Source organism: Suricata suricatta, chromosome 10, assembly GCF_006229205.1.
Source record: "Suricata suricatta isolate VVHF042 chromosome 10, meerkat_22Aug2017_6uvM2_HiC, whole genome shotgun sequence".
Taxonomy (NCBI): Eukaryota; Metazoa; Chordata; class Mammalia; order Carnivora; family Herpestidae; genus Suricata; species Suricata suricatta.
In genome coordinates, this window is record NC_043709.1 from 120943811 (window position 1) to 120964748 (window position 20938).

At 42.0% G+C, this 20938-nt stretch overlaps 1 protein-coding gene across 1 annotated transcript in view; it reads left to right on the plus strand.

Moving 5' to 3' along the window:
- Window positions 1-20938, plus strand: part of ARMC3 (armadillo repeat containing 3) — a 99086-nt gene that overhangs the window by 56521 nt on the left and 21627 nt on the right. Inside the window, exons 11-13 of the mRNA XM_029955759.1 lie at window positions 15048-15297; window positions 18681-18817; window positions 20200-20368. Coding sequence (XP_029811619.1) covers window positions 15048-15297; window positions 18681-18817; window positions 20200-20368 — 556 coding nt within the window. The remainder of the gene's footprint in view (window positions 1-15047; window positions 15298-18680; window positions 18818-20199; window positions 20369-20938) is intronic.

Genomic DNA, 20938 nt, shown 5'->3' on the forward strand with positions numbered 1-20938 from the left:
TCGCTCAGCATGACACCCTCAAGGTCCATCCACTTTCCTACAAATGGCCATATGTCATTCCCTCTCATTGCCATGTAGTACTCCATTGTGTATATATACCACATCTTCTTGATCCACTCATCAGGTGATGGACATTTAGGCTCTTTCCATGTTTTGGCTATTGTTGACATTGCTGCTATGAACATTGGGGTACATGTGCCCCTAAGCATCAGCATTTCTGTCTCTCTTGGGTAAATCCCCAGCAATAGCATTGGGAGGGAGTTCATAAGGGAGTTCTAGCAATGGTTTTTTGAGGGACCTCCACACTGTTTTCCAGAGCGGCTGCACCAGTTTACATTCCCACCAACAGTGCAGGAGGGTGCCCGTCTCTCCATACCCTCGCCAGCATCTATAGTCTCTTGATTTGTTCATTTTAGCCACTCTGACTGGCGTGAGGTGGTATCTCAGTGTGGTTTTGATTTGTGTTTCCTTGATGATGAGTGATGTTGAGCATCGTTTTATGTGCCTGTAGGCCATCTGGATGTCCTCTTTGGAGAAGTGTCTGTTCATGTCTTCTGCCCATTTCTTCACTGGGTTATTTGTTTTGTGAGTGTGAAGTTTGGTGAGTTCCTTGTAGATTTTAGATACTAGCCCTTTATCTGATATGTCATTTGCAACTATCTTTTCCCATTCTGTCGGTTGCCTATTAGTTTTCTTGCTTGTTTCCTTTGCAGTGCAGAAGCTTTTTATCTTGATGAAGTCCCAAGAGTTCAGTTTTGCTTTAATTTCCCTTGCCTTTGGGAATGTGTCGAGTAGGAAATTGCTGCAGTGGAGGTCTAGGAGTTTTTTCCTACTTTCTCCTCGAGTGTTTTGATGGTTTCCTGTCTCACATTCAGGTCCTTCAGCCATTTTGAGTTTATTTTTGTGTATTTTTATACATTTTTAATGGCAGTTATTTCTTTAACCTATTATATACTGTCCCTTCTGATCATTATTTTTTTTCAATATGTGTGTGGTTTGGGAAATGGGAAGTGAATGAAAGGAGTCATCTCTTGAGATATCTCTCATGGATGTAGAGATCCGGCTCTCTTGAGACGTATATCCTTTTTACTTTGGACTTTTTGAGCTAAAAAATATTGAAAATGAATGTTTTTGAGGAGGAAATGGAGTCAGATTTGACATATTTGTGCCAAATGCTGAAGACTGGAGTTGGCAAAGACTGTACAGTCAACCAACAGGAATGAAAACGAATAGGCATCCCACCCGTCCTTCTCACAAGCCTCCTAAGGCATTAATCCGAATCACAACGGAAGCGACACCAGCCATGATTGAGTATTTTTCATCAAAAGTGTTTTCTACTCAGATTGCCTTTAAAAACATATTAGCTTAAACTCTGCTCTGGTGAGCATTTCCAGCATCAGGTTTTAGAAGCGAGGCCTCTGATCACCTTTCCTAGCTGCGGGGGGTGAGGGGGGAGAATGTTGGGGGCAGGCGTGGGGAAAAGGGGGTCCTGGGTGGTGGGATTTGGGAGTAGAAAGAATGTTGCTTTTCTGCCACACCTAAGCAGTCTGAGAAGGCAAATAATGCACTGGGTAGCTTTTTGGATACCTGATAATTGCTAGCCTAATTAAAGAGGAAAATTTGCCATTAGGCATTATGAATTCTAATTTTGTTTGTTAGAAGATAACCTCTTCTCTGACATTCTTATCTCAATGTGCCTAAAATGGCTTTTTAATTTTTCTTAAGTTTTTTATTATACTTGTTTACTTATTTATTTTGAGAGAGCAGGGGAGGGGCAGAGAGAGAGAGAGAGAGAGAGAGAGAGAGAATCTCAAGCAGGCTCTGTGCTGCCCAATCAATATTGAGCTCAAACTCACAAACTGAGATCATGACCTGACCAGAAATTGAGAGTCACCAACTGAGCTGCCCAGGCACCCCGGATTTCTAATTCATAAAGTTAGGGTACCTTCTGGAGTTGGAGGCCCAGTTCATGGATTGAATAATCTCTGGTGTGTTATGATTACGTGTAATGCTGGCACAATTTCCTTTATGTAACAATGGATTTTTGACTGGGAGAAAGTGGACTTCACCAAAACTACAACGCAAAGTGAAAGGACAGTGAAAAAACAGAAGGTCTGACATCAACCAATGCCTGTAACTTAGAATAGAAAGTGTTGTGTTTTTACATAATTTAGATCACAGTGGAAACTTACCTCTAAGAGTTTCTATTCATACTTTCGATTCTTTATTATCTGCAGGGTAAAGATCTCTACAGTGGATAAAGATATGGAAAGGCCATGAACAGAAATGAAATTAACAATGTGAGGGGCCCCTGGGTGGCTCAGTTGGTCGAGTGGCCGACTTGGGCTCATCATGATCTTGGCGTTTGTGAATTCAAGCACTGTGCTTGGCTCTGTTCTGACAGCGCAGAGCCTGCCCAGGACCCCTGTCCCCCAGCTCTCTCTACCCATTCCCCACTTGTACAGTCTCTCTCTCTCTCTCAAAAATAAACAGGCATTTAAAAAACTAACAGTTTGGGGCACCTGGGTGGCTCAGTTGATTAAGCGTCCAACTTTGGCTCAGGTCATGATCTCACGGTTCGTGGGTTCGAGCCTCACGTCGAGTTCTGTGTTGACAGCTCAGAGCTGGAGGCTTCTTCAGATGCTCTGTCCCCTCTCTCTCTCTGCCCCTCCCTGCCTCAAGCTCTGTCTCTCTCTCTGTCTCAAAAATAAAATTAAAAAATAATGATTTGAAGGCAGAGGAAAAAAAGGACAAGAACACTCAGATTAACTTATTTTATTTAATGTTTATTTATTGAGAGAGAGAGAGAGAGAGAGAGAGAGAGAGGGAGGGAGGGAAAGTGCACAGATTGGGGGTGGGGCAGGGAGAGAGGGAAAGGGAGAGAGTCCCAAACAGGCTCTGTAGGGCCAGGAGAGAGCCCAGAGCCTGATGTGGGGCTCAGTCTCAAGATCCGTGAAATCATGATCTGGAACCAAGAGTCACACACTTTATCCACTGACCCATCCAGGTGCCCCTAGCCAGATTTGCATATTTAAATGATAGAAGGAGAAAGAAAAGTAAAATTATTTTTAAGTGAATAAATCAAAAGTGAGAAGGCTAAGACAACACTTGTAGGAAGAGATAGCTGAAGACAGAAACCAAAGAGCAATAATGACTTCTCTATGAAAATGTAGACGTTTAGCCACTTTGGACACTTATCCTTTCTTTATTCACTGCTAATCTTTCTGCCAATTTTCAATTTGTAACACTTCCTGGAGAGGAGAAAGCTGTTGATTTTTGATAGAGGAAATACCATCTCAGTGAAACTTCATGTGATATTCACCTTCTGCTCTTCTATCCAATTATTCATATCAAAGTTGTACATTATTTATGCAAATACTGAGAAAATTATTATTCTTGGTTGACATTCTTCTGAGGGGCAGATTCCACATATTATGAGAATATTTTAAACTGTTAATTTATAACATCACTGCCATCTGTTGGATCTGATCAGAATTAGAGTTTTTGAGTTACCCAAAGGCACAAACGAGTTTAATGTTTTACATTTTCCTTTCCAACTCTAAGTGAATTTCAGCTATTAGTAAACTAGGAAAAGATTAGAAAATAGTATGGTTGTTGACAGGATAGCTTTCAAAAGATGCAGTTATTTTAGGAAATAAGACAATGAATAAAATAAAAATACAAAAAGGAGGGGTGTTTGGGAGCCTCGGTTGGCTTTAAGCATCCAACTGTGGCTCAGGTCATGGTCCCACGGTTTGTGGGTTCGAGCCCTGCATCGGGCTCTCTGCTGTCAGCACAGAGCCCATGTAGGATCCTCCGTCCCCCTTTGTCTCTGTCCCTCCCCTGCTTGCACATTCCCTCAAAAAATAAATAAAAACATTTTAAAAATATGAAAAGTAATAACATGATACCCATAGGTAAGTAACTAATAACTGATTTTGCCATAGAAAATACGTAAGCAAGTCTCCATTGTTTATTTACAGATCATACTAACTCCTGATTCTTCATGCTTATTCCGTGTTACCTCCATGAAGAACTGGGTGATTTCCCTTAAGCTTAGAGACCTTCTTATCTTCACTCCTTTTTTTTTTTTTTTTTTAATATTTTTGTACCCCTTCTTGGGCTTCCCACGACAACCATGACGTAAGTGAGTTCTAAACGACAGCACATATAGTGGTTACCAGCCCCTCCCCCCAGCAAATGATTGATTACTGGGCCACTGCAGGCCTCCATGACACGGGAGACAGAGCTCTTCTGTAGGGACCGTTCTACTCCTGTGTGACCTGTAAGTAAGGAGTATACCCCAAAGGGATCCCAGCAAGAGACACAGTGCCCCCAAATTATGTGGATGTATGTTTGAGTAGTTTGGGAACTTTGGAATGTTCTCTCTTAGTTACAGAGGATAACCTGTCATTTTGTATTATTCGTCACTACTGTAGAAATAAAGCATCAGCTGAATAGTTTTAACACGTAGCAGAATGATTCGTGGAGTACCGTGCCTAAGAAAGCCATGTAATGTGTAGAGAAACCATTTAAAAGGTATGTCATGTACAGAACTTAATACAGAACTGCAAGAAAAGGACTTCATTTATTCACAGTGACCCGACTCCCCGTCATTCGGCATCGGCATTATCATCTGATCCTAAGTGATATTTTTTCTTGGAATGCTAAGTCTCTGTAGTGTGTATAGAAAGCACTTTTCAAAGCTTTTATTTTTCATTCCCACCCCATTAAATAGTTAGCAGAGGGTAATATATTTTTATCAAATATCCATTTGTAGACTCAAGTACAGACTAACCCTGTTTCTTAGAATTGCGTAACTGTGGGCGTGAGGCTGCTGTACACTGAATGATGACAGTCATTTTTGAAGAAGAAAAAGCAGACTCTCCTAAAGTTGGCAAAACGCCACAAAGTTCACGTCCATCTCGGCTCCTCGACAGGAGATCATATCGCGCTTTGAAATTTCAACGTCTGTTCCAGAGCATAGTTTTTGTCCAGTGCACACAGATTCACTTAGAAGTCATAACCTTGGCACATTAGTCAACGTGTCATTCAATAGCTTTGTTATTAAAGAAACATCGCCTGCAGAACAAATCCACTGTGATTCACAAAATTAAAAGGCAGTCTCATGAAGAATGCGAACTCATGTTTATCAGCTCGATGTATCGGTTGGACTCAAGAATGCTGCAGCTGTGTAGTTGTCTTTATTGCGTGCGGGAGGGGTTTTCACTGGGAAGAGGTTTCCAGAGCTCCAGTTTCCCTGCGAACAGCCAAGGGAACTGTGACTTTATACTGACCCCTAGTGGTGCTTAAGGAGGAAGTTGGGGGAGGGGCAGAAAATCGGCAATGGAAAGATCGCTCTGTATTCCAATGAAAGGCACATTAATTTAATTTGAAACACTGGCGTGTCTAAAATAATAGCTTAAAACATTATTAAAATATTGTGATCCGGCAAGCACTTCATTGTGCTGCCTTTAAAGAGAGAATATTCTACTGCTAAATGTGTGTTAATGCTTGCGTTTGTCTTTGGTCCTTTTTAAGGTGCAGTCTTTAGAAATGTCCTGCCACATTCCTCGTTCAGGGGGCTGAATATCTGCTGTGTACATAACCATTAATATCATGTGCTTGGACAACATCCGTTCCTTTCATTGTTACTGTAATGAGAGTTGATTTTTTGCTCTTGACTGTATAGCATAGAAAAGATTAGTTTGTTTTAAAATTCCTGCTAGTAACACTTTGTTGTAATATGCTACCTCCTTTGAATTAGAATGCTCACAATATGAGCGACCTACAAGGTAAATAAGCTAGTTTCCTAACGTTCTAGGAAATTCAGTTTTGTTTTAAACTTTTGGTTAAGGTTGATAACTCAGAGGACCTAAAGTGTTATTTACTGTTTTAAAAAGCTTCAAAGTTAATAGATAAAATAAATGGGAAGAGTCTTTGTGGTAAACTTACAATCTCTTCTTTTTTTACAGTTTATTTATTTATTTTGAGAGAGAGAATATGAGCGGGGAAGGGACAGAGAGAGAAAGGGAGACAGAGAATCCCAAAACAGGCTCCACACTGACAGCTCAAAGCTTAATGCGGGGCTTGATCTCAGGAACCATGCGATCATGACCTGAGCCAAAACCAAGAGTTGGACGCTTAACCGACTGAGCCCCCCAGGGGCCCCTTAAAATTTATTCTTGTATTGTCTACATCCAAGTTTACTGAATGAATACTTTTCATTTCTACCTTGATTCCTTCTCCTCCTGATAGAACGTTGTTATTACACAAGCTATGTAGTAGGTTGAAAAAATAACACTGGATTTGAAGAGAGATATAGAATGACAAGTTGCAGTTTGCAATAAACCAAGTTGATTCCATATCCCCATTTCATGTTAGTTGTCTAGTCAACTTTCACAAAGAGTTTAAACCTTATTGGCTGCTAGTTTTGTGAGTCTATGTGAGTCCCATGAAGTGATCAATTAGAAAATTATCTATGCTTCTTTATTACCCAGAGAGCAGACGCTGACATTTGTATAACCTTGTTTTAAAATTGCTCATATGTCTTTCCAGTTTAATTCCCAATGTTACTGATTTCTACAGAAAACTATCAAATTATTTTGTGATATTTTTCCCTCGCCCTCTCTTTCAATTTGAAACAGTAGTTAAAATTCCATTTTTTTCTCATCCTTGACATTTTATATTAATCCTTTCCTGTGTGTTTTCTTCTCTGGAAATGGCTGTTCTCACTCGTTGACTGCGCCTAACTGGGAAAGGCGTGGGTGGATTCCTGAGGACACCGGCCCAGCCCCAGCCCTGCAGGCGTTGGGAGATTTGACCACTTAGCTGAGAAGTTGTCTGAAAACAAAAAAATTTCATACACGCAGGCAAATTTGGAAGCAGGAGATTTTTTCTGTGGTCAAAGAAATCTAGACAGGATATGGGAAAGTCGCTAGACCGCGGCTTGCTGAATGGGAGCCGATGATGGCGGTGGTGATGACCGTTGGCACGTGTGGGCTGGCATCGAGCGACATAAAGTGGAATATATTACTAAATCCTCAAAGCAGTGCCATGAGGCAGGGATAATCGTTAGGGCCACGTTGCAGATGAAGAAACAGAGGCACAGTCTTTGCTCAAGGTCTCGGTGGTAGGGTCGACCTACCAAGGCCAAATCAGGCTGCCCTGTACATCCTAGGGAGTCTGCAGCAGTGGAAACTTCTAGTCTTCACTCCTGCAACTGCTCTTTCCCTCTGCTCTGCCCAGTATCTGAGTCTGAACTTCTCCAGATCTTCACGGAAATGTTTTTCATTGCTTTCCTGATCTCTTTGAATTCTTCCAGACTGGAACGGCCAGGGCTCTTTGAACTCCAGGAGGGCGCTTTGCAGACATGGGTTTTCATTTGCTCCTTTCCTTCCTACCCTCCTTCCTCATCTCCCAGCTTCCTTTCCCTGTTATTTCTTCTCTTCTTCCTCCTCCTCCCTCTCCTTCTATAAAGGGAATAAGGAAAAAGGGGAAAAAATATATCCAATGGTTTGTTAAGAATTTCCCACTATGCTACATATCAAAATGGCCTGCCTCATTTTCAGTCCCTGAGGAATGATGAAATGAACCAGGTAGATCGTGGCTTCCCCCCACCCCCACCCCCCGGGAAAAAAACCACCATACTTTTTTAAAGCTCTAGAGATGGATGGTTGTGAAAGGTTAGACTAAAAGTCAGACCACCATCGCTTTAATCCTGTGTTGATTGATTCACTTGCCTGGTGAGCGAGTCTTAGTCTCTCTAACTTTTATCTCTCAACTATAAAACATAGAAAATGAGCCTAGATTATCTATTATATTTTAGGCATCTGAATAATTGCCCTCTTTCTAGTATCATAGGAAGTCTGGAATATAGCTTCTGCTAGGAACTAGACGGGATCACTCTGGACCACTTTTATTGTTTTATCTCAAGGTGAAGGAAGTTATTACTTATGAGTTTAGGTTTCTTTTGTAATTCTCTCACCAGTGCTAGGGTATCTTCGTGTCTGGGCTCTGTTCTTGGCTGCAGGGAGACCATAGGGAGCACACAAAGGTTCCACGAAACTGTCATGAAACTTGCATGTTGGATGGGAGACAGACCATATAGGAGTAACTTTAAGAAGGTAATTTCAGAAGTGGTAACAGCGTCAATTAAATAAAACAGCACAATGTCAGTGACAGGGGCACGTGTGACACCGGGGTTGTGAAAGGGGCCGAGGCAATGACATAAAACTTGTCAAAGATGGCCTCTCTGGAAGAAGGTGACATTAGAACTGATGACAGTGAGGCAGCCTTAGCAAGTGCTGTCACACAAAAGCGCGCAGCGTCCTTACGATTTAGTTAAGAAAAGCAACAACATAGTACCTCTAATTGCTTTGGGATTGCGTCCCTCATCATAGACAGATTGGTGAATAGACTGATTTCTAGACTAAACAGAAACATTTGGTCACTGCAAAAGCCATTTATTACGAATGTTTGAACACCTCGACCATTATTTCTATTTTATCAGGAGACAAGTCAGCCACATAAAACGAAGACAGTCGCTCTTCCCTCATGGCACTTAGTTAATTGTTGGCAGCCATTCCAGCTTTTGAAACAGAAGGCGGCATGTATGGAAGTGGAGTATTGTGATTGGACAGATAGGCCAGTGAGGATTTCATGTCACTCGTAAGAAAATTACATTGGATATCCCTAGACTTTGATTGACTGCCTCATAATTGGTAACAAAAACCTGCATGCTGTTTGCAAAGGTGCTGGGTCCACCTGCACTCAGTCCTTTGCTATTCTCTCGTTGGAAACCTTGATGTCATAGCAACTGGAGCGGAATAGCACACTCTGAAAGTCTCAGAATTATGCCACTGAGATGCAGCAATATGATAGAAACAATTTGGTTTCAAGTCCTTTAAAGAAAAAAAATTTTTTTTGCATTTTTCCGTTCCTGCTACAGGATGTAAAGCTCCATGCATTTGTTTTTGTAACTGGGTTTTAGTTTAATAATTATGTGTTGCTTCAAAACCCTTCATTCTGAGCATTTGCCTTCAATTAATTGTGATTCTCTCTCTTACTGCCCATAAGCTTCTTTACATAATATTTCTTTGAAAGGAGAGAGCTCTCTGGGCTACTTTTGTCAATCCTGGAGTTCAGCCAGAGCTGGGGGCACAAGCCTCATTCTCCTGCAACCGTGGGGCAGCAGCGGGGGTCAGAGTTATTTTAGATGCGCTCAGAAATTGATCAACTTCGCAAATATGCTCGACTTCTCAGATCATTACTTTGGTTGAAAAATTGGCTGAAACGAGAGTCAGGAATCCTGTTCACAGCATTCCAGACCTGGCTGTGATAACCGGGAGACCTGTCTATCATAACGGCCGGTGTCCCTTCCCCGCGCACCTGCACTGACCCGCCCAGAGCCCGCAGGGCTCAGGAGCGCCAGCCCCCAGCCGGCTGCACACGCACCTCTTCTGACCACTTGCGTGCGTCTGCTGCCAATATGTCTTCCTTGGTGTGACAAACCTCGCAGAGACATATGAAAAGTCATGCTGGTGAGAATGGTTGTAATCACTGTTAACAAACAAGGTTCTGATTGCCAATATTACCATCTGTTCCATCGGGTTCCACATATTACCCTGTATGTGGGCTCTGTTAAACAGATTTCTGTACTGCCCAAGGTCACCCTTGATTCATGTAACCAGCCTTTGTAGACGGGTTAAATGTGAACCTCCAAACTGCAGCAAGGGCTTTCTGAGAAGTACCAAATCGCGTCATCTAACCACCTGACTCTAGTAAACGGTCAGCATGTCTGCACAGACAAAACGTAGCCATCCTTTCGCATATGAAATGGATATATCCTTAAGAGGTTGTCGAAAGTGTAAGATGTCATTTATTAAACTCCACATAAAATTACTTCACCAAAATAATTAGAGTAGCATTGGGGGTGGGGAGGGCAGCTATAGGTGATACAAACAGAGACCACAAGTCTGTCTTCTTGCAGACTTAAAGCCGAGCTGGGCATTTCCCCCTCATCCGCTCGCGATTCCCACCGAGATTTTCTTAATTGCTCCCCTTCAGTTGAGTCAAGTCAACTTAGACCTATCGATCTTCTTGACCCTGGGGATGTAAATAAGACTCAAGCACTGCCTCTGAGAAGTGGATGCCAGGTGTGGACATATAGCAAGAGGAGGAAGTGAATAACAAAGGGAGGCAGAGATGGGCAAGAAGGACTCTGCATGGAAGGGACAGTTGAGCAGGTTTTGAAGGGTGAAATGCAGTCCCTGAGGCAGAGGCGTGGAGGGGTAGGGACCGGCGCTTTGGGGCAGAAAGAAGCATGAGTGCAAAGACACAGACATGAAACAGCACGGCATTTTCAGGGAGCCATAAACAGACACTCATTTGTGCACATATTTTTCCTTAGCAACATTCTTAGTGCCCTTGCTCATAGTGCTTTTCCATCGTGGAGCCTCAGGATTTAAACTTTGTGCTAAACTCATTCCCAAAACAAGCTTCTATCAAATAATATTTCAAGATTGTTGCTGTTCTGTGTGACCATTTGTACCAAAACATCATTTAAAAAAATGTATGTATGCTTAGCAAACAAATGGTCTTGAGCCCGTGTGGAGAAGAGCCCCTGATCTAGTCGCGGGGGGGCAGGAGAGAGTATGTATGCTTGCTCCCCAGAGGAAGAAGTGTTTGTGCTGAATTGGCAAGGCAAATAGGAATTTTCCGGGAGAAGAGTTTGTCAGGAAGTTAGGACAGCGTTCGGGAACACCCAGAGAGAAGACAGAGCCCGGTGGTGGCGGTGGCGTGGTGCAGGTGGCCAGAGAGGCCCAGAGCACAGAGCCACAGGAAGAGGTGCGGGCCTCCTGCCGTGGTCAGGGAGGCGCGGTGTCCCATGCAAGGGCCTCAGAGGCCAAGTGAGAGATTTAGGGCTTCATCCTGACCAACGGGAAACCAGAAACATTTTAAGTAGGGCAGAAATCTGATTGTATGTATTACATACATATCACTGTTTATATAATTATAACAATCTGATTCTGATTCTATGTATTCTATATATCACTATATATAATTATAATAATCTGCTTATTTATTTTTAAATGTTTATTCCTTTCTTAGAGAGACAGCACGAGTGGGGGAAGGGCACAGAGAAAGGGGAACAGAGGATCCAAAGCAGGCTCTGTGCTGAGTGCAGCGATTCCATGAGGTTCGAACTCAGAAGCGATGAGATCATGACCTGAGTCAAAGCTGGTCACTCAACCGACTGAGCCACCCAGGCGCCCAGGATTATTATTTTAAAAGGTCACTTTAGCCATAAATTGGAGAAAGGGTTAGAGGGGGACTAGAGAGACCAGTTAGAAGAGCACACCAGTTCACGAGAGAGGATGTGGACTAAATTCAATCAGAGCGGTGGAGCTGGAGAAAAGAGAGAGGTTCGAGAAATATGGGGGAGGAAACGAGTCAGGACTTGGTAATAAATTGGATACACATGATGTGTCGAACTTCACTTCTATTTACATACATCAAATGACATAAACAGATGTTTTTATACATTCCCATATTCGGGTTTTAGTTATTTTTTTAATGTATATTTTAAACTCTTCCTTGATGAAACTCCAACAGGGAAATTAATGATAGTAAGAATCAAAATATTTTCGGATTAGTCTGACAACATATGGCCCCATAATTCTGGATTTTGTAACAAAGCAATTTGACTTCCGTCCCGTTCATTTGGAGAATATTACAGACTATTTAGGAAATGGAAATGTGTTCTCAAGATATGACAGGCTTCAGCTTGTGTACATATTAGACACTGAGAAAAATAAAACAGAACGCCTTGGGTCTGAATCACAAAATTAATGCCATTCTTTTTTGTTAAATATATAAATTCTGTGCTCTATTTCTAGAAATGAAATTAGGGTGTTTTTTTTAGGTAAGAATAATAAACTTGACTTTTTTTCCCACCATAATAATTTAATCTCAGTTATGCTTTTTACACGAACGTTACAAGCAGGTAACGGCATGTTACAGACAGGGATGGTCCCACAATGCAAGTAGTTCTGCCAGCTGCCCGCCTATGATTTGTCTTTTGACGCTGGCAGTTATGTTCCATTTAGTAAAAGCTCTATTCCATTGTGTACCAGAACCTTCGGTTTCTTAAACAGCGAGCATTTTATGTACTTCTCTTTCCTGGTTCATAAAGAGTACAGAAAAGAGCAGACGGTAGAGATACAAAGGAACCGAGGTAAAATATGCCTTTGTCCAAGAGAGGAAGAAGCCACCACAAAACACAAAAGCTGTGGGCAGAGGCACATCTGATGAGAATTCCTGCATCTCTTGGCCCCCGCCCACTTTTTTTTAATAAGAAAAATCGAAACGATGGAGTGTGATACTATGTATTTACTTAAATATTCCGGGAAACACCTGATACATACAAAAGACAAAGCCCTTGAGAATTGACGGGGATGCATTTACCTAAAATACTGGTACCCTCTCTCATGGTTGAAATTACCGTATATAAAATACCGTATTTGAAATACCTCCACTGTCTGCTCCTTCTTTATTCTCCGGGATGTTTTAAAAGGCGATTCCCGTCAAAGGAAAAAAATCACTAAGTGACAAAGGAATTGTGCATGCTCACCAAAGTATAGTTTGCAATGATTAAAAACTACAAAGTATTTTGGTTGAAGGGGACTGATTGCATTAAGTGCCTGAAAAACAAGTCAGAGAAATAAAATGAGTTTTGAACCGGTTTATGTCTATAATGATTAGAAACTATGCATAATTTCAAATGCTTGCTGGCATTTCAACTATAAGTAGAACTAGGAGAAGTTTCTGATAAACTATTAGAGCCCTCAAAGTTTTCCTTATTGATAAAATCAAATGACTGCCATTTGATTGACAGTAGGAGAGAATTAAAAGTAAAAGTAAGATTTATCTTGAGAGAGTTTATTTTAATCCCCGAGGAAAGGAAAGCAGATGCTGGCCCTCAAGCTATTGCATAGTGAAATGCAGGCCCTTCCTAACAATATTTTTATATAAACATATTTTGGTTACATGTCATCCAACCAAATTTTGAAGGGATGCCTTCCCAGAAAAAGAATGGGAGACACCACAAGAAGGGTTACATATGCACCAAGGACCAGAGTATGGGTACAAATGGAACCAGACTCTGACTTTGCTTTTGTATCAATATCGCATGTTTTAGGACAAAAATGTTCACACCAGGGGTGGGAGGTGCCTTGAGGGTTAGAACTGACCAGGCTCGGCGCTCCCCAGAGCCTCAGTCATTTTGTTCCCGCCTAGTTGCTGTAGGATCAGTCCACCTCCAAGCTGGTCCGTGTGACAATCACAGCTTCTTTTCTCCTCGGTGATATTTCATTTACATTCTGTACTCTCTTAGGCAACTGTGATAACTTCATATTCTTTTTTTTTTTTTTTTTTAGTTTTTTTATATTTGTTTTTTGAGAGAGAGAGAAAGAGCAAGCTGGGGAGGGGCAGAGAGAGGGAGATCCACACTGTCAGTACAGAGCCTGATGCAGGGCTCCAACTCACAAACATGAGATCATGACCTGAGCCGAAACCATGAGTGGGACACTTAACTGACGGAGCCACCAGGTGTCCGGATAACTTCTATTCTTGTCCGGATAACTTCTATTCTTGAGGTTGCCATTTCTCCTTTACAATCAGCAAATTTAAATGACTACCAAATTAAATTTAATTCATCAGAATTCATCAGAATGATGAGCTGAATCTTATAGCCTCACTTGTTTTTTTCCCCTACTTTTGGTTCTTAATATGATCCTAAGTGGAAAAAATGTGTCAAATATAAACCTGAAAGAGATGTTCATATTATTGAAATCTCAGGTATGTTTTTTATTGTCTTGATTGCCTCTATTTTCATGATGATATAAATGGATTTTTAACAAGAATTTGGGGTCTTCCTTTGAAACTAGCATGCTCTGTATATCTTATTGTTTGGACCATCTCTTATCTGAAGCAATTCCAAATATTAAGGAACATAATTAAATCATCTTCCATTTGTTAAAATAATTTCTTTTTTATTTTCCCTACTTTATGAGTTTTTTAATCAATTAGAAAGCATGGACTATAGAAAGTATGGCATTCTTAAAAAGAGATATAGGCTTATTACTTGAGAGACTATTAATATCTTTACAGATGACTGTGGTCTTTTTATAGCAGAAATAGGAGATTTACCAAATGATTATGCCTACATTACTAACAGTAGTTAGTAGTTATCATGTCAGTAGTATGACTTTGATCTTTGATGCTTAATTTGCAAAAGCAACATTCACCTCCAAAATGTTTTACTGGCTCCAAATGTGTTACCCTCTGCCCACAATTAGCAGCCTCATTTAAAAAGGGGGAGGATGAGCTAAAGAATTTTACTTACACCAGGAGCATTCCTCTACACACTCATTCCTACTACTTAAAACTTTGCAGGGCACCTGGGTGACTCAGTCGTTTGAGCATCTGACTTCGGCTTAGGTCATAATCTCATGCTTTGTGGGTTTGAGCCCTGCATTAGACTCTGTGCTGACAGCTCAGAGCCTGGAGCCTGTTTTGGATTCTGTGTCTCCCTCTCTCTCTGCCTCTTGCCCACTCACACTCTGTCTCTCTCTCAAAGATCAATAAACGTTTAAAAAAATAAAAATTAAAAGCTTTGTTTTCCTACTGTATGGGAATATCTTGATCGACTTTCTTTGAATAGAATTTCCTGATCTTACACGTATCACTGAATTAAAAAATTAACAGTTGTAGGAGGGTTTCTAAGAAGTAGTCATGCATTTTTCCATAACTACAAGCTGTACAAGTAGAAAAAAAGTTATTTAAATTCCTTCTTACTTGACATTTTCCCAGACTCCATTTAAATCCCCAGCACCCCAATTCCGGGTTCATCGCAGTATAAATTAGTTTTTTTCCAACCAAAACTGTATTTCTGTACCCATGTGTGGAATAAGTTCGGTTGTACCGGCCCAAGACGATGTCTTGAACTCGGACCAATGACCTTCACTTCTGCTCCATCCACCCAGCGCTGTTGCTGAAGCCGATGGTATCGATCCGTTAATAAACACCCTGTCCAGCAAACGAGACGGAGCCGTCGCCAACGCTGCTATGGTGTTAGCGAACATGGCAATGCAGGAGCCTCTGCGTGTGAACATCCAGAATCACGATGTCATGCGCGCCCTCGTCTGCCCCCTGCGTTCCGCGAACCCAGTGGTGCAGAGCAAGGCGGCGCTCACCGTCGCTGCAACTGCGTGCGATGTCGAGGCACGGACAGAGGTGAGGCTTACTCACTAATGCGATCTAGATGCAATCTAGAGTAAATAAAGGTTTATTTACTAACCTTTCTTCCCTCGGTGTTCTGGCCCGTGCCCATTGGTGGATTCATCTGAAACATTTTCAAGTGTTTGAACCTACCCATCATTGAGGTCCCTCAACGTTGGCGCAACACGTCAACCATGGAGTCTGGGTGATAATAACGTGTTAGTGTTGTGTTCACCAGTTGTAAGAAATGTACCAATCCGGCAGGGGACTTGATAATGGGAAATCGGCGTGTGTGGGTGCAGGGAGTATGGGAAATCTCTGTCCAACTGCTTGATTTTGCAGTGAACCTAAAACTACAAAAAATAAAATCCATTAACTTGGTGCCATACTTTGGAAGATAAATTGGCATTATCTAGCAAAGGAGCGTGTATTCTATAAACTGGTGATCTAAGTTATACCCAAGCCAGTTTCTTGCCTCTGTGCACCAGAAAACTTAGTTTATAATATCTAAGCAACTGGACACACACCAACTGTCCAGTTTTTAAGAGAATGGGCAAATTAATGTGTGGTATATTCACAAAATGGAATTTCACATCAGTGAAAATGAATGAACTATAGTTACAGAAAGCAACAGGGTGAATCTCAAGGATAATGCTGAGCAAAATCAAATTGTGGAAGAATACATACTTCAGATTCTATGTACGTAGCATTCGGAAATATGCAAACCTAAGCAATATGTTGTTTAGGTAAACAGACATGTAAGGTACATCTATAAAGACAAGCTAGAGAATGATTAACCACAAATTCAAGAAATCCTCTTGGGCGAGTAAGGGAGTGGATGTACCTCAGTGGTGCAAACAGAGTTCAAGGTCATTTAAATGTGTCATTTCTTAAGCTAAGTGACAGACACTATGATGCTTTATATCATACATGTGGATTCCACATACTCTTGTGTTTCTTGGATATTCCAAAGTTTTAAAACCTAGAATTTCATTTTTTACAAGTGTATCATATTTATTTTTCTCTTGCTTTTCCCATATTTACTTGTCACGTGGCACCCATTGAAACAGCCTAAGACTGTTCCTCCCCCACCAGTAGAAATAGCAACAGCTAACACTATGCAGTGAGTGCTACGCTCAGCACTTGACACGCATTTAAGCCTCCCTCGTGAGGGGCTGGTTTGTAACCTCCATTTTACAGACGTGGAAAACGAGGCTTAAAGACATAGTGCACTCAAAGCAGAGTTGGTAAGTTGGAAGATCAGGGGTGCGATCTAGAGCCTGAGCTGCTGCACTGCGCTCTCTGCTCAGACAACTAACAAATCTTTTTCCTCAGCCCCTTAGGTGTCTATTCTATTCTATCCTGCTTCTTTGTTCCCATTGATTCGGTTCATTTGTATTCATCCATTAAGGTACTAAGATTCTCGAATATTCATTTTACATCTACTGTGTGCCAGGGACTATGCTAGGCTTCGGCAACAGAACGATAAAAGCATTCTGGTCACACCTCCATGCCCTCTGCAGAACGTCCATCCATTTCCTGGAATATTGCGCCCACCCACCGGTGCCTAACGCCTCTTCCCAGGCAGAACTCCATATTCCAGAAATACCATACTATTTGTAATTCTGTCCATATGCACTGTTCTCTCATGTATACCTCTTTGATTTCTCCATTTCGACATTAGTGTCACTTTTGTCCACCTGATAAAATCCTGCCTTTCTTCCAAAACCCATCTCCGCTGTCCTATCTTAGGTGACAGCCCTCAAACTTGGGAGTGTCCTCCGCTAGTGTTCCTGTCACCCTCTATGCATGCTTCCCTTGTCTGTTTGGCATATATGATTCCCACGTGAAAGATTATAACCTCCTGAAGGCTATAGGGAAGGGAACTGAAGAGGTTTTCTTCCGTGTGTCCATGTCAATAATATATATCTATAGATCTGATACAGATTGCATGCTTATTAAGTAGTTGTTAAATGAATGAGTAAATGAATGTAGCAATTCATAGATGAATGAGATCTTTGCCAAAAGAACACATGACTTAGACCATCGTGTATTATACTCAGAAATAAAGATGTTCCAAAATTTGACTGGCATAAGATGCTTCAGGTAGACTTTGCTAAGCTGCGCATGTTGCATGTGCTAAAGTATAATCTCTGAGAAGAAACTATCACTGGACACTGACGAAAAATGACTGAATCGAGTAGATCTTATCCCATAAGGGCCCTCATCTTCAGATACTGCACATAGAAACTGATGGAATATTCTTTTTTGTGTCCTCTAGGCTCAGATAATATAATATTGCATGTCAGACAGTAGATAAGAGCTCTGTCAAATCTCTTTTTTCCTGATTGGAATAATTTTATACACCTTTATTAATAATTTTATTATCTTTATTACTTGAATTTCCTTTAATAATATGATTAATGTAGTTCTGCCCAATTTTCTTCCTATTCTTTTTTGACTCTTTTTCACTCCTTGGAGAAATGAAGAGAAGACGCTGAATGGTGATAACAAAAATTGGTCTTTTTCTAGGGAATTGCTACAATACTGGTTTGGCCACACTGATGATCTGGTGGTAGTGTTGAGTGACAGGTCACTGTATCGGTTCTTCCTGCCCAGCTGTAGGGACTGTATTAGTTTCTTCTTGCTGCTGTAACAAAGTACCACAATGTAATGGCCTAAACTAATATAAATCTACTATCTTGTAGTTTGGGAGGTCAGAAGCTGAAAACAGGTCTTAAGGGTTAAAATCAAGGTGTTAGCAGAGGTATGTTCCTTTGGGAGACTTTGAGGGGAAATCTGTTTCCTGGCCCTCTCCCTTGGCTGTGGCCCTTTCCTCCATCTTCAAGGGGTATTACTCCGATCTCTGCTTCTACATGCCTCCTTTCTTGCCTCCAGGCACCCTTCTCTTCTTCTTATAAGGACCCTTGTAATTAAATTGGGCCCACCTGTTTATCCGGGTCTATCTCCCCCTCTCAAAATTGTTAGCTTATCACATCTGCAAAATCCCTTCCTGGGAAAGGACACCTTTGGGGGGAACCATCATTCTGCCTACTCCAGAGCTAAACCAACATTCAGGTTGATGAGCAGAATGAGCGAAGGTAGAGCGGCGAGATGATGGGCTCCCGGCCCAGTCTCCTTCCCACCTAAGATCAGGAGGACCCCCCTCGATTATTTCACGGTGGCCTTCTCTTGGCATTGAACAGAAATCTGGGCTTCTGTCTAAAAGATTTTATAGTAGATCCACACACACACCCCCATGTAAAAATTCCAATTATGGACAGATCCTAAAATGCTCTCACATAGTTAATATTTTTAACCACCAAATAAGGAATTAAAAAAAATGAATGTTTATGTTGTGTACTCCCAACATGTACACTTTCAGTTTCTACTTTTAGTTAAGAAATTCAGGTGGCCTGGAGCCGCTGGTGGAGCTCCTGCGCTCGAAGAAGGATGAAGTAAGAAGGCACGCCAGCTGGGCCGTGATGGTCTGCGCCAACGACGAGCCCACAGCCGTTGAATTGTGCAAGCTCGGGTGAGTGGAGCTGCCTGAGTTGCTAGCTTGGAGGAGGAGCAGAGGACGAGAGAGCATCCTCTTCAGGCCCAAGGAAGGCCAGGCGGAGGCCACACACCTGCTCGCTGGCCACAGGGCCCTGGGGAGCTGGGCTGGACACAGCGACCCTTCCAGCCAGAAGGGACCTCCTGGAGCGAGCAGGGTCATCTGGGCCCCTCCCACCTGGAGATGCCCCTCCCCACCGCCACGAAACCGGTTTCACTGTCTCCCCGTCCATTTTTCATCCCGCTAAACACCTCTCTTTCACTCCACTCCTCAGCGGTGAAATAACAACTCTGGCTCTCTGCTTTTTACCTCTTTAAGTTTTTGTTTTTACATGTATTTCTTTTGGGGGGGGGGGAGAGGATCCCAAGCCAGCTCCACATGGTCAGTGCAGAGCCAGATGCTGGGCTCGAACTCACAAACTCGTGAGATCGTGACTTAAAACCAAACCAAGAGCCCCTTTCTTGGTGGCCAGAGCCCCCCGGGGGCCCCTGTCTCTCCACTTTGAACGCTAGAATAAAATGCGTGAGCCGTGACTACATCTTATTTTTCTCCCTCCTTCACGCAGTCCTTTCTGTCAGAATTCCGCATTGAACCAGCCTCACAGCCACTTGCCTTAGCAAACCCACAAACAGGCTTTTCAGGTTCCACTGGCGGGTTTACCCTACTTCTAACCATCTTTATTTTTATTTTTGAAAAAAATTTGTTTTTAAGTAGTATCCACATCCAACGTGGGAGTCAAGCTTAACAATCCCAAGATCAAGAATCACCCACTTTACGTACTGAGCCAGCCAGGTGCCCCCTCACCATCTTTATTTTCATATATATTGCCGGCTTAGCTGGAAAAGCTGTGAGTCCAATACTAGTTTTGCTTTAAATGAAAACCTTTTTTCTCTTATGAAGTATCCTTATCAACAGTTTGAATACAAGGCACTCAATGGCATACATATTCTGAAAAAGGACTGATTCATCTTCATAATTCTGTCAGTATTACTTTATCTAAAAGGGTGAGATGTTGGGGCCCCTGAGTGGCTCAGCCGGTTAAGCGTCCGACTCCAGCTCAGGTTATGACCTCACGGTTTGTGGGTTCGAGCCCCGCATCGGGCTCTGTGCTGACAGCTCAGAGCCTGGAGCCTGTTTGGGATTCTGTGTCTCCCTCTGTCTCTGTCCCTCCCCTGCCCATCTTCTGTCTCTCTCAAAAAAAATAAATAAACATTAATAAATAAATAAATAAGTGGGTGAGGTATCTTTAGCCTTCCCATCTCAGTTCTTTACTTAGGGCCTTAGCTACACGTATAAATGGGAATTTAATGTCGAATCGCTTGCTTAAAGCAAATCATGCTTTTTTCTTTTATTGACAGGGCTTTAGATATCCTTGAAGAAGTTAATCTATCAGTGAGTCGAAAAAATAAATTCAGTGAGGCGGCTTATAACAAATTGCTCAACAACAACCTATCTCTGAAATATAACGTGACTGGCTACCTGTCACCAAGTAACATAATTAGTGACGGGTTCTACGATTACGGGCAGGTAAGTGACAGCTCTAATTTGTATTTTAGTGCGAGCGATCATTTCTGTAGTCACGATTGCCATTGCACTGCAATTTTATAACCACCTAACAGAGTGTATATTCTTACAGACAGAAACATGGGAACCAGAGCTGTACATTGAAGTCCGTCTGGCTATAGGATTTAGCATTTATGTACAGTTTCACCTAGAATCTGCTTACATGCCCTAGAGTCAGTTTGCTGATGCTCCTCTCAGATTTCAGAGAAAACACAAAAGATGGAGCTCTTTCAGTTTGGGGGGGGTCTGTTATTTCCAGGGCTCAGTTTAGCACTAAGGATAGAAGTAGTAAAAGGCGAAAGATTTATGCGATCTGAAGGGAAACCAGAGTATTAAGGATAGAAGTAGAAGTGGGTTTCTTTTAATTGACAAAATTTTTTTTAATGTTTATTCATTTTTAAGAGACAGAGAGAGACAGAGCATGAGTGGGGGAGGGGTGGGGAGAGGGAGACAAGGAATCTGAAGCAGGCTCCAGGCTCTGAGCTGTCAGCAGTCAGCACAGGACCTGACACGGGACTCGAACCTACAAACCAC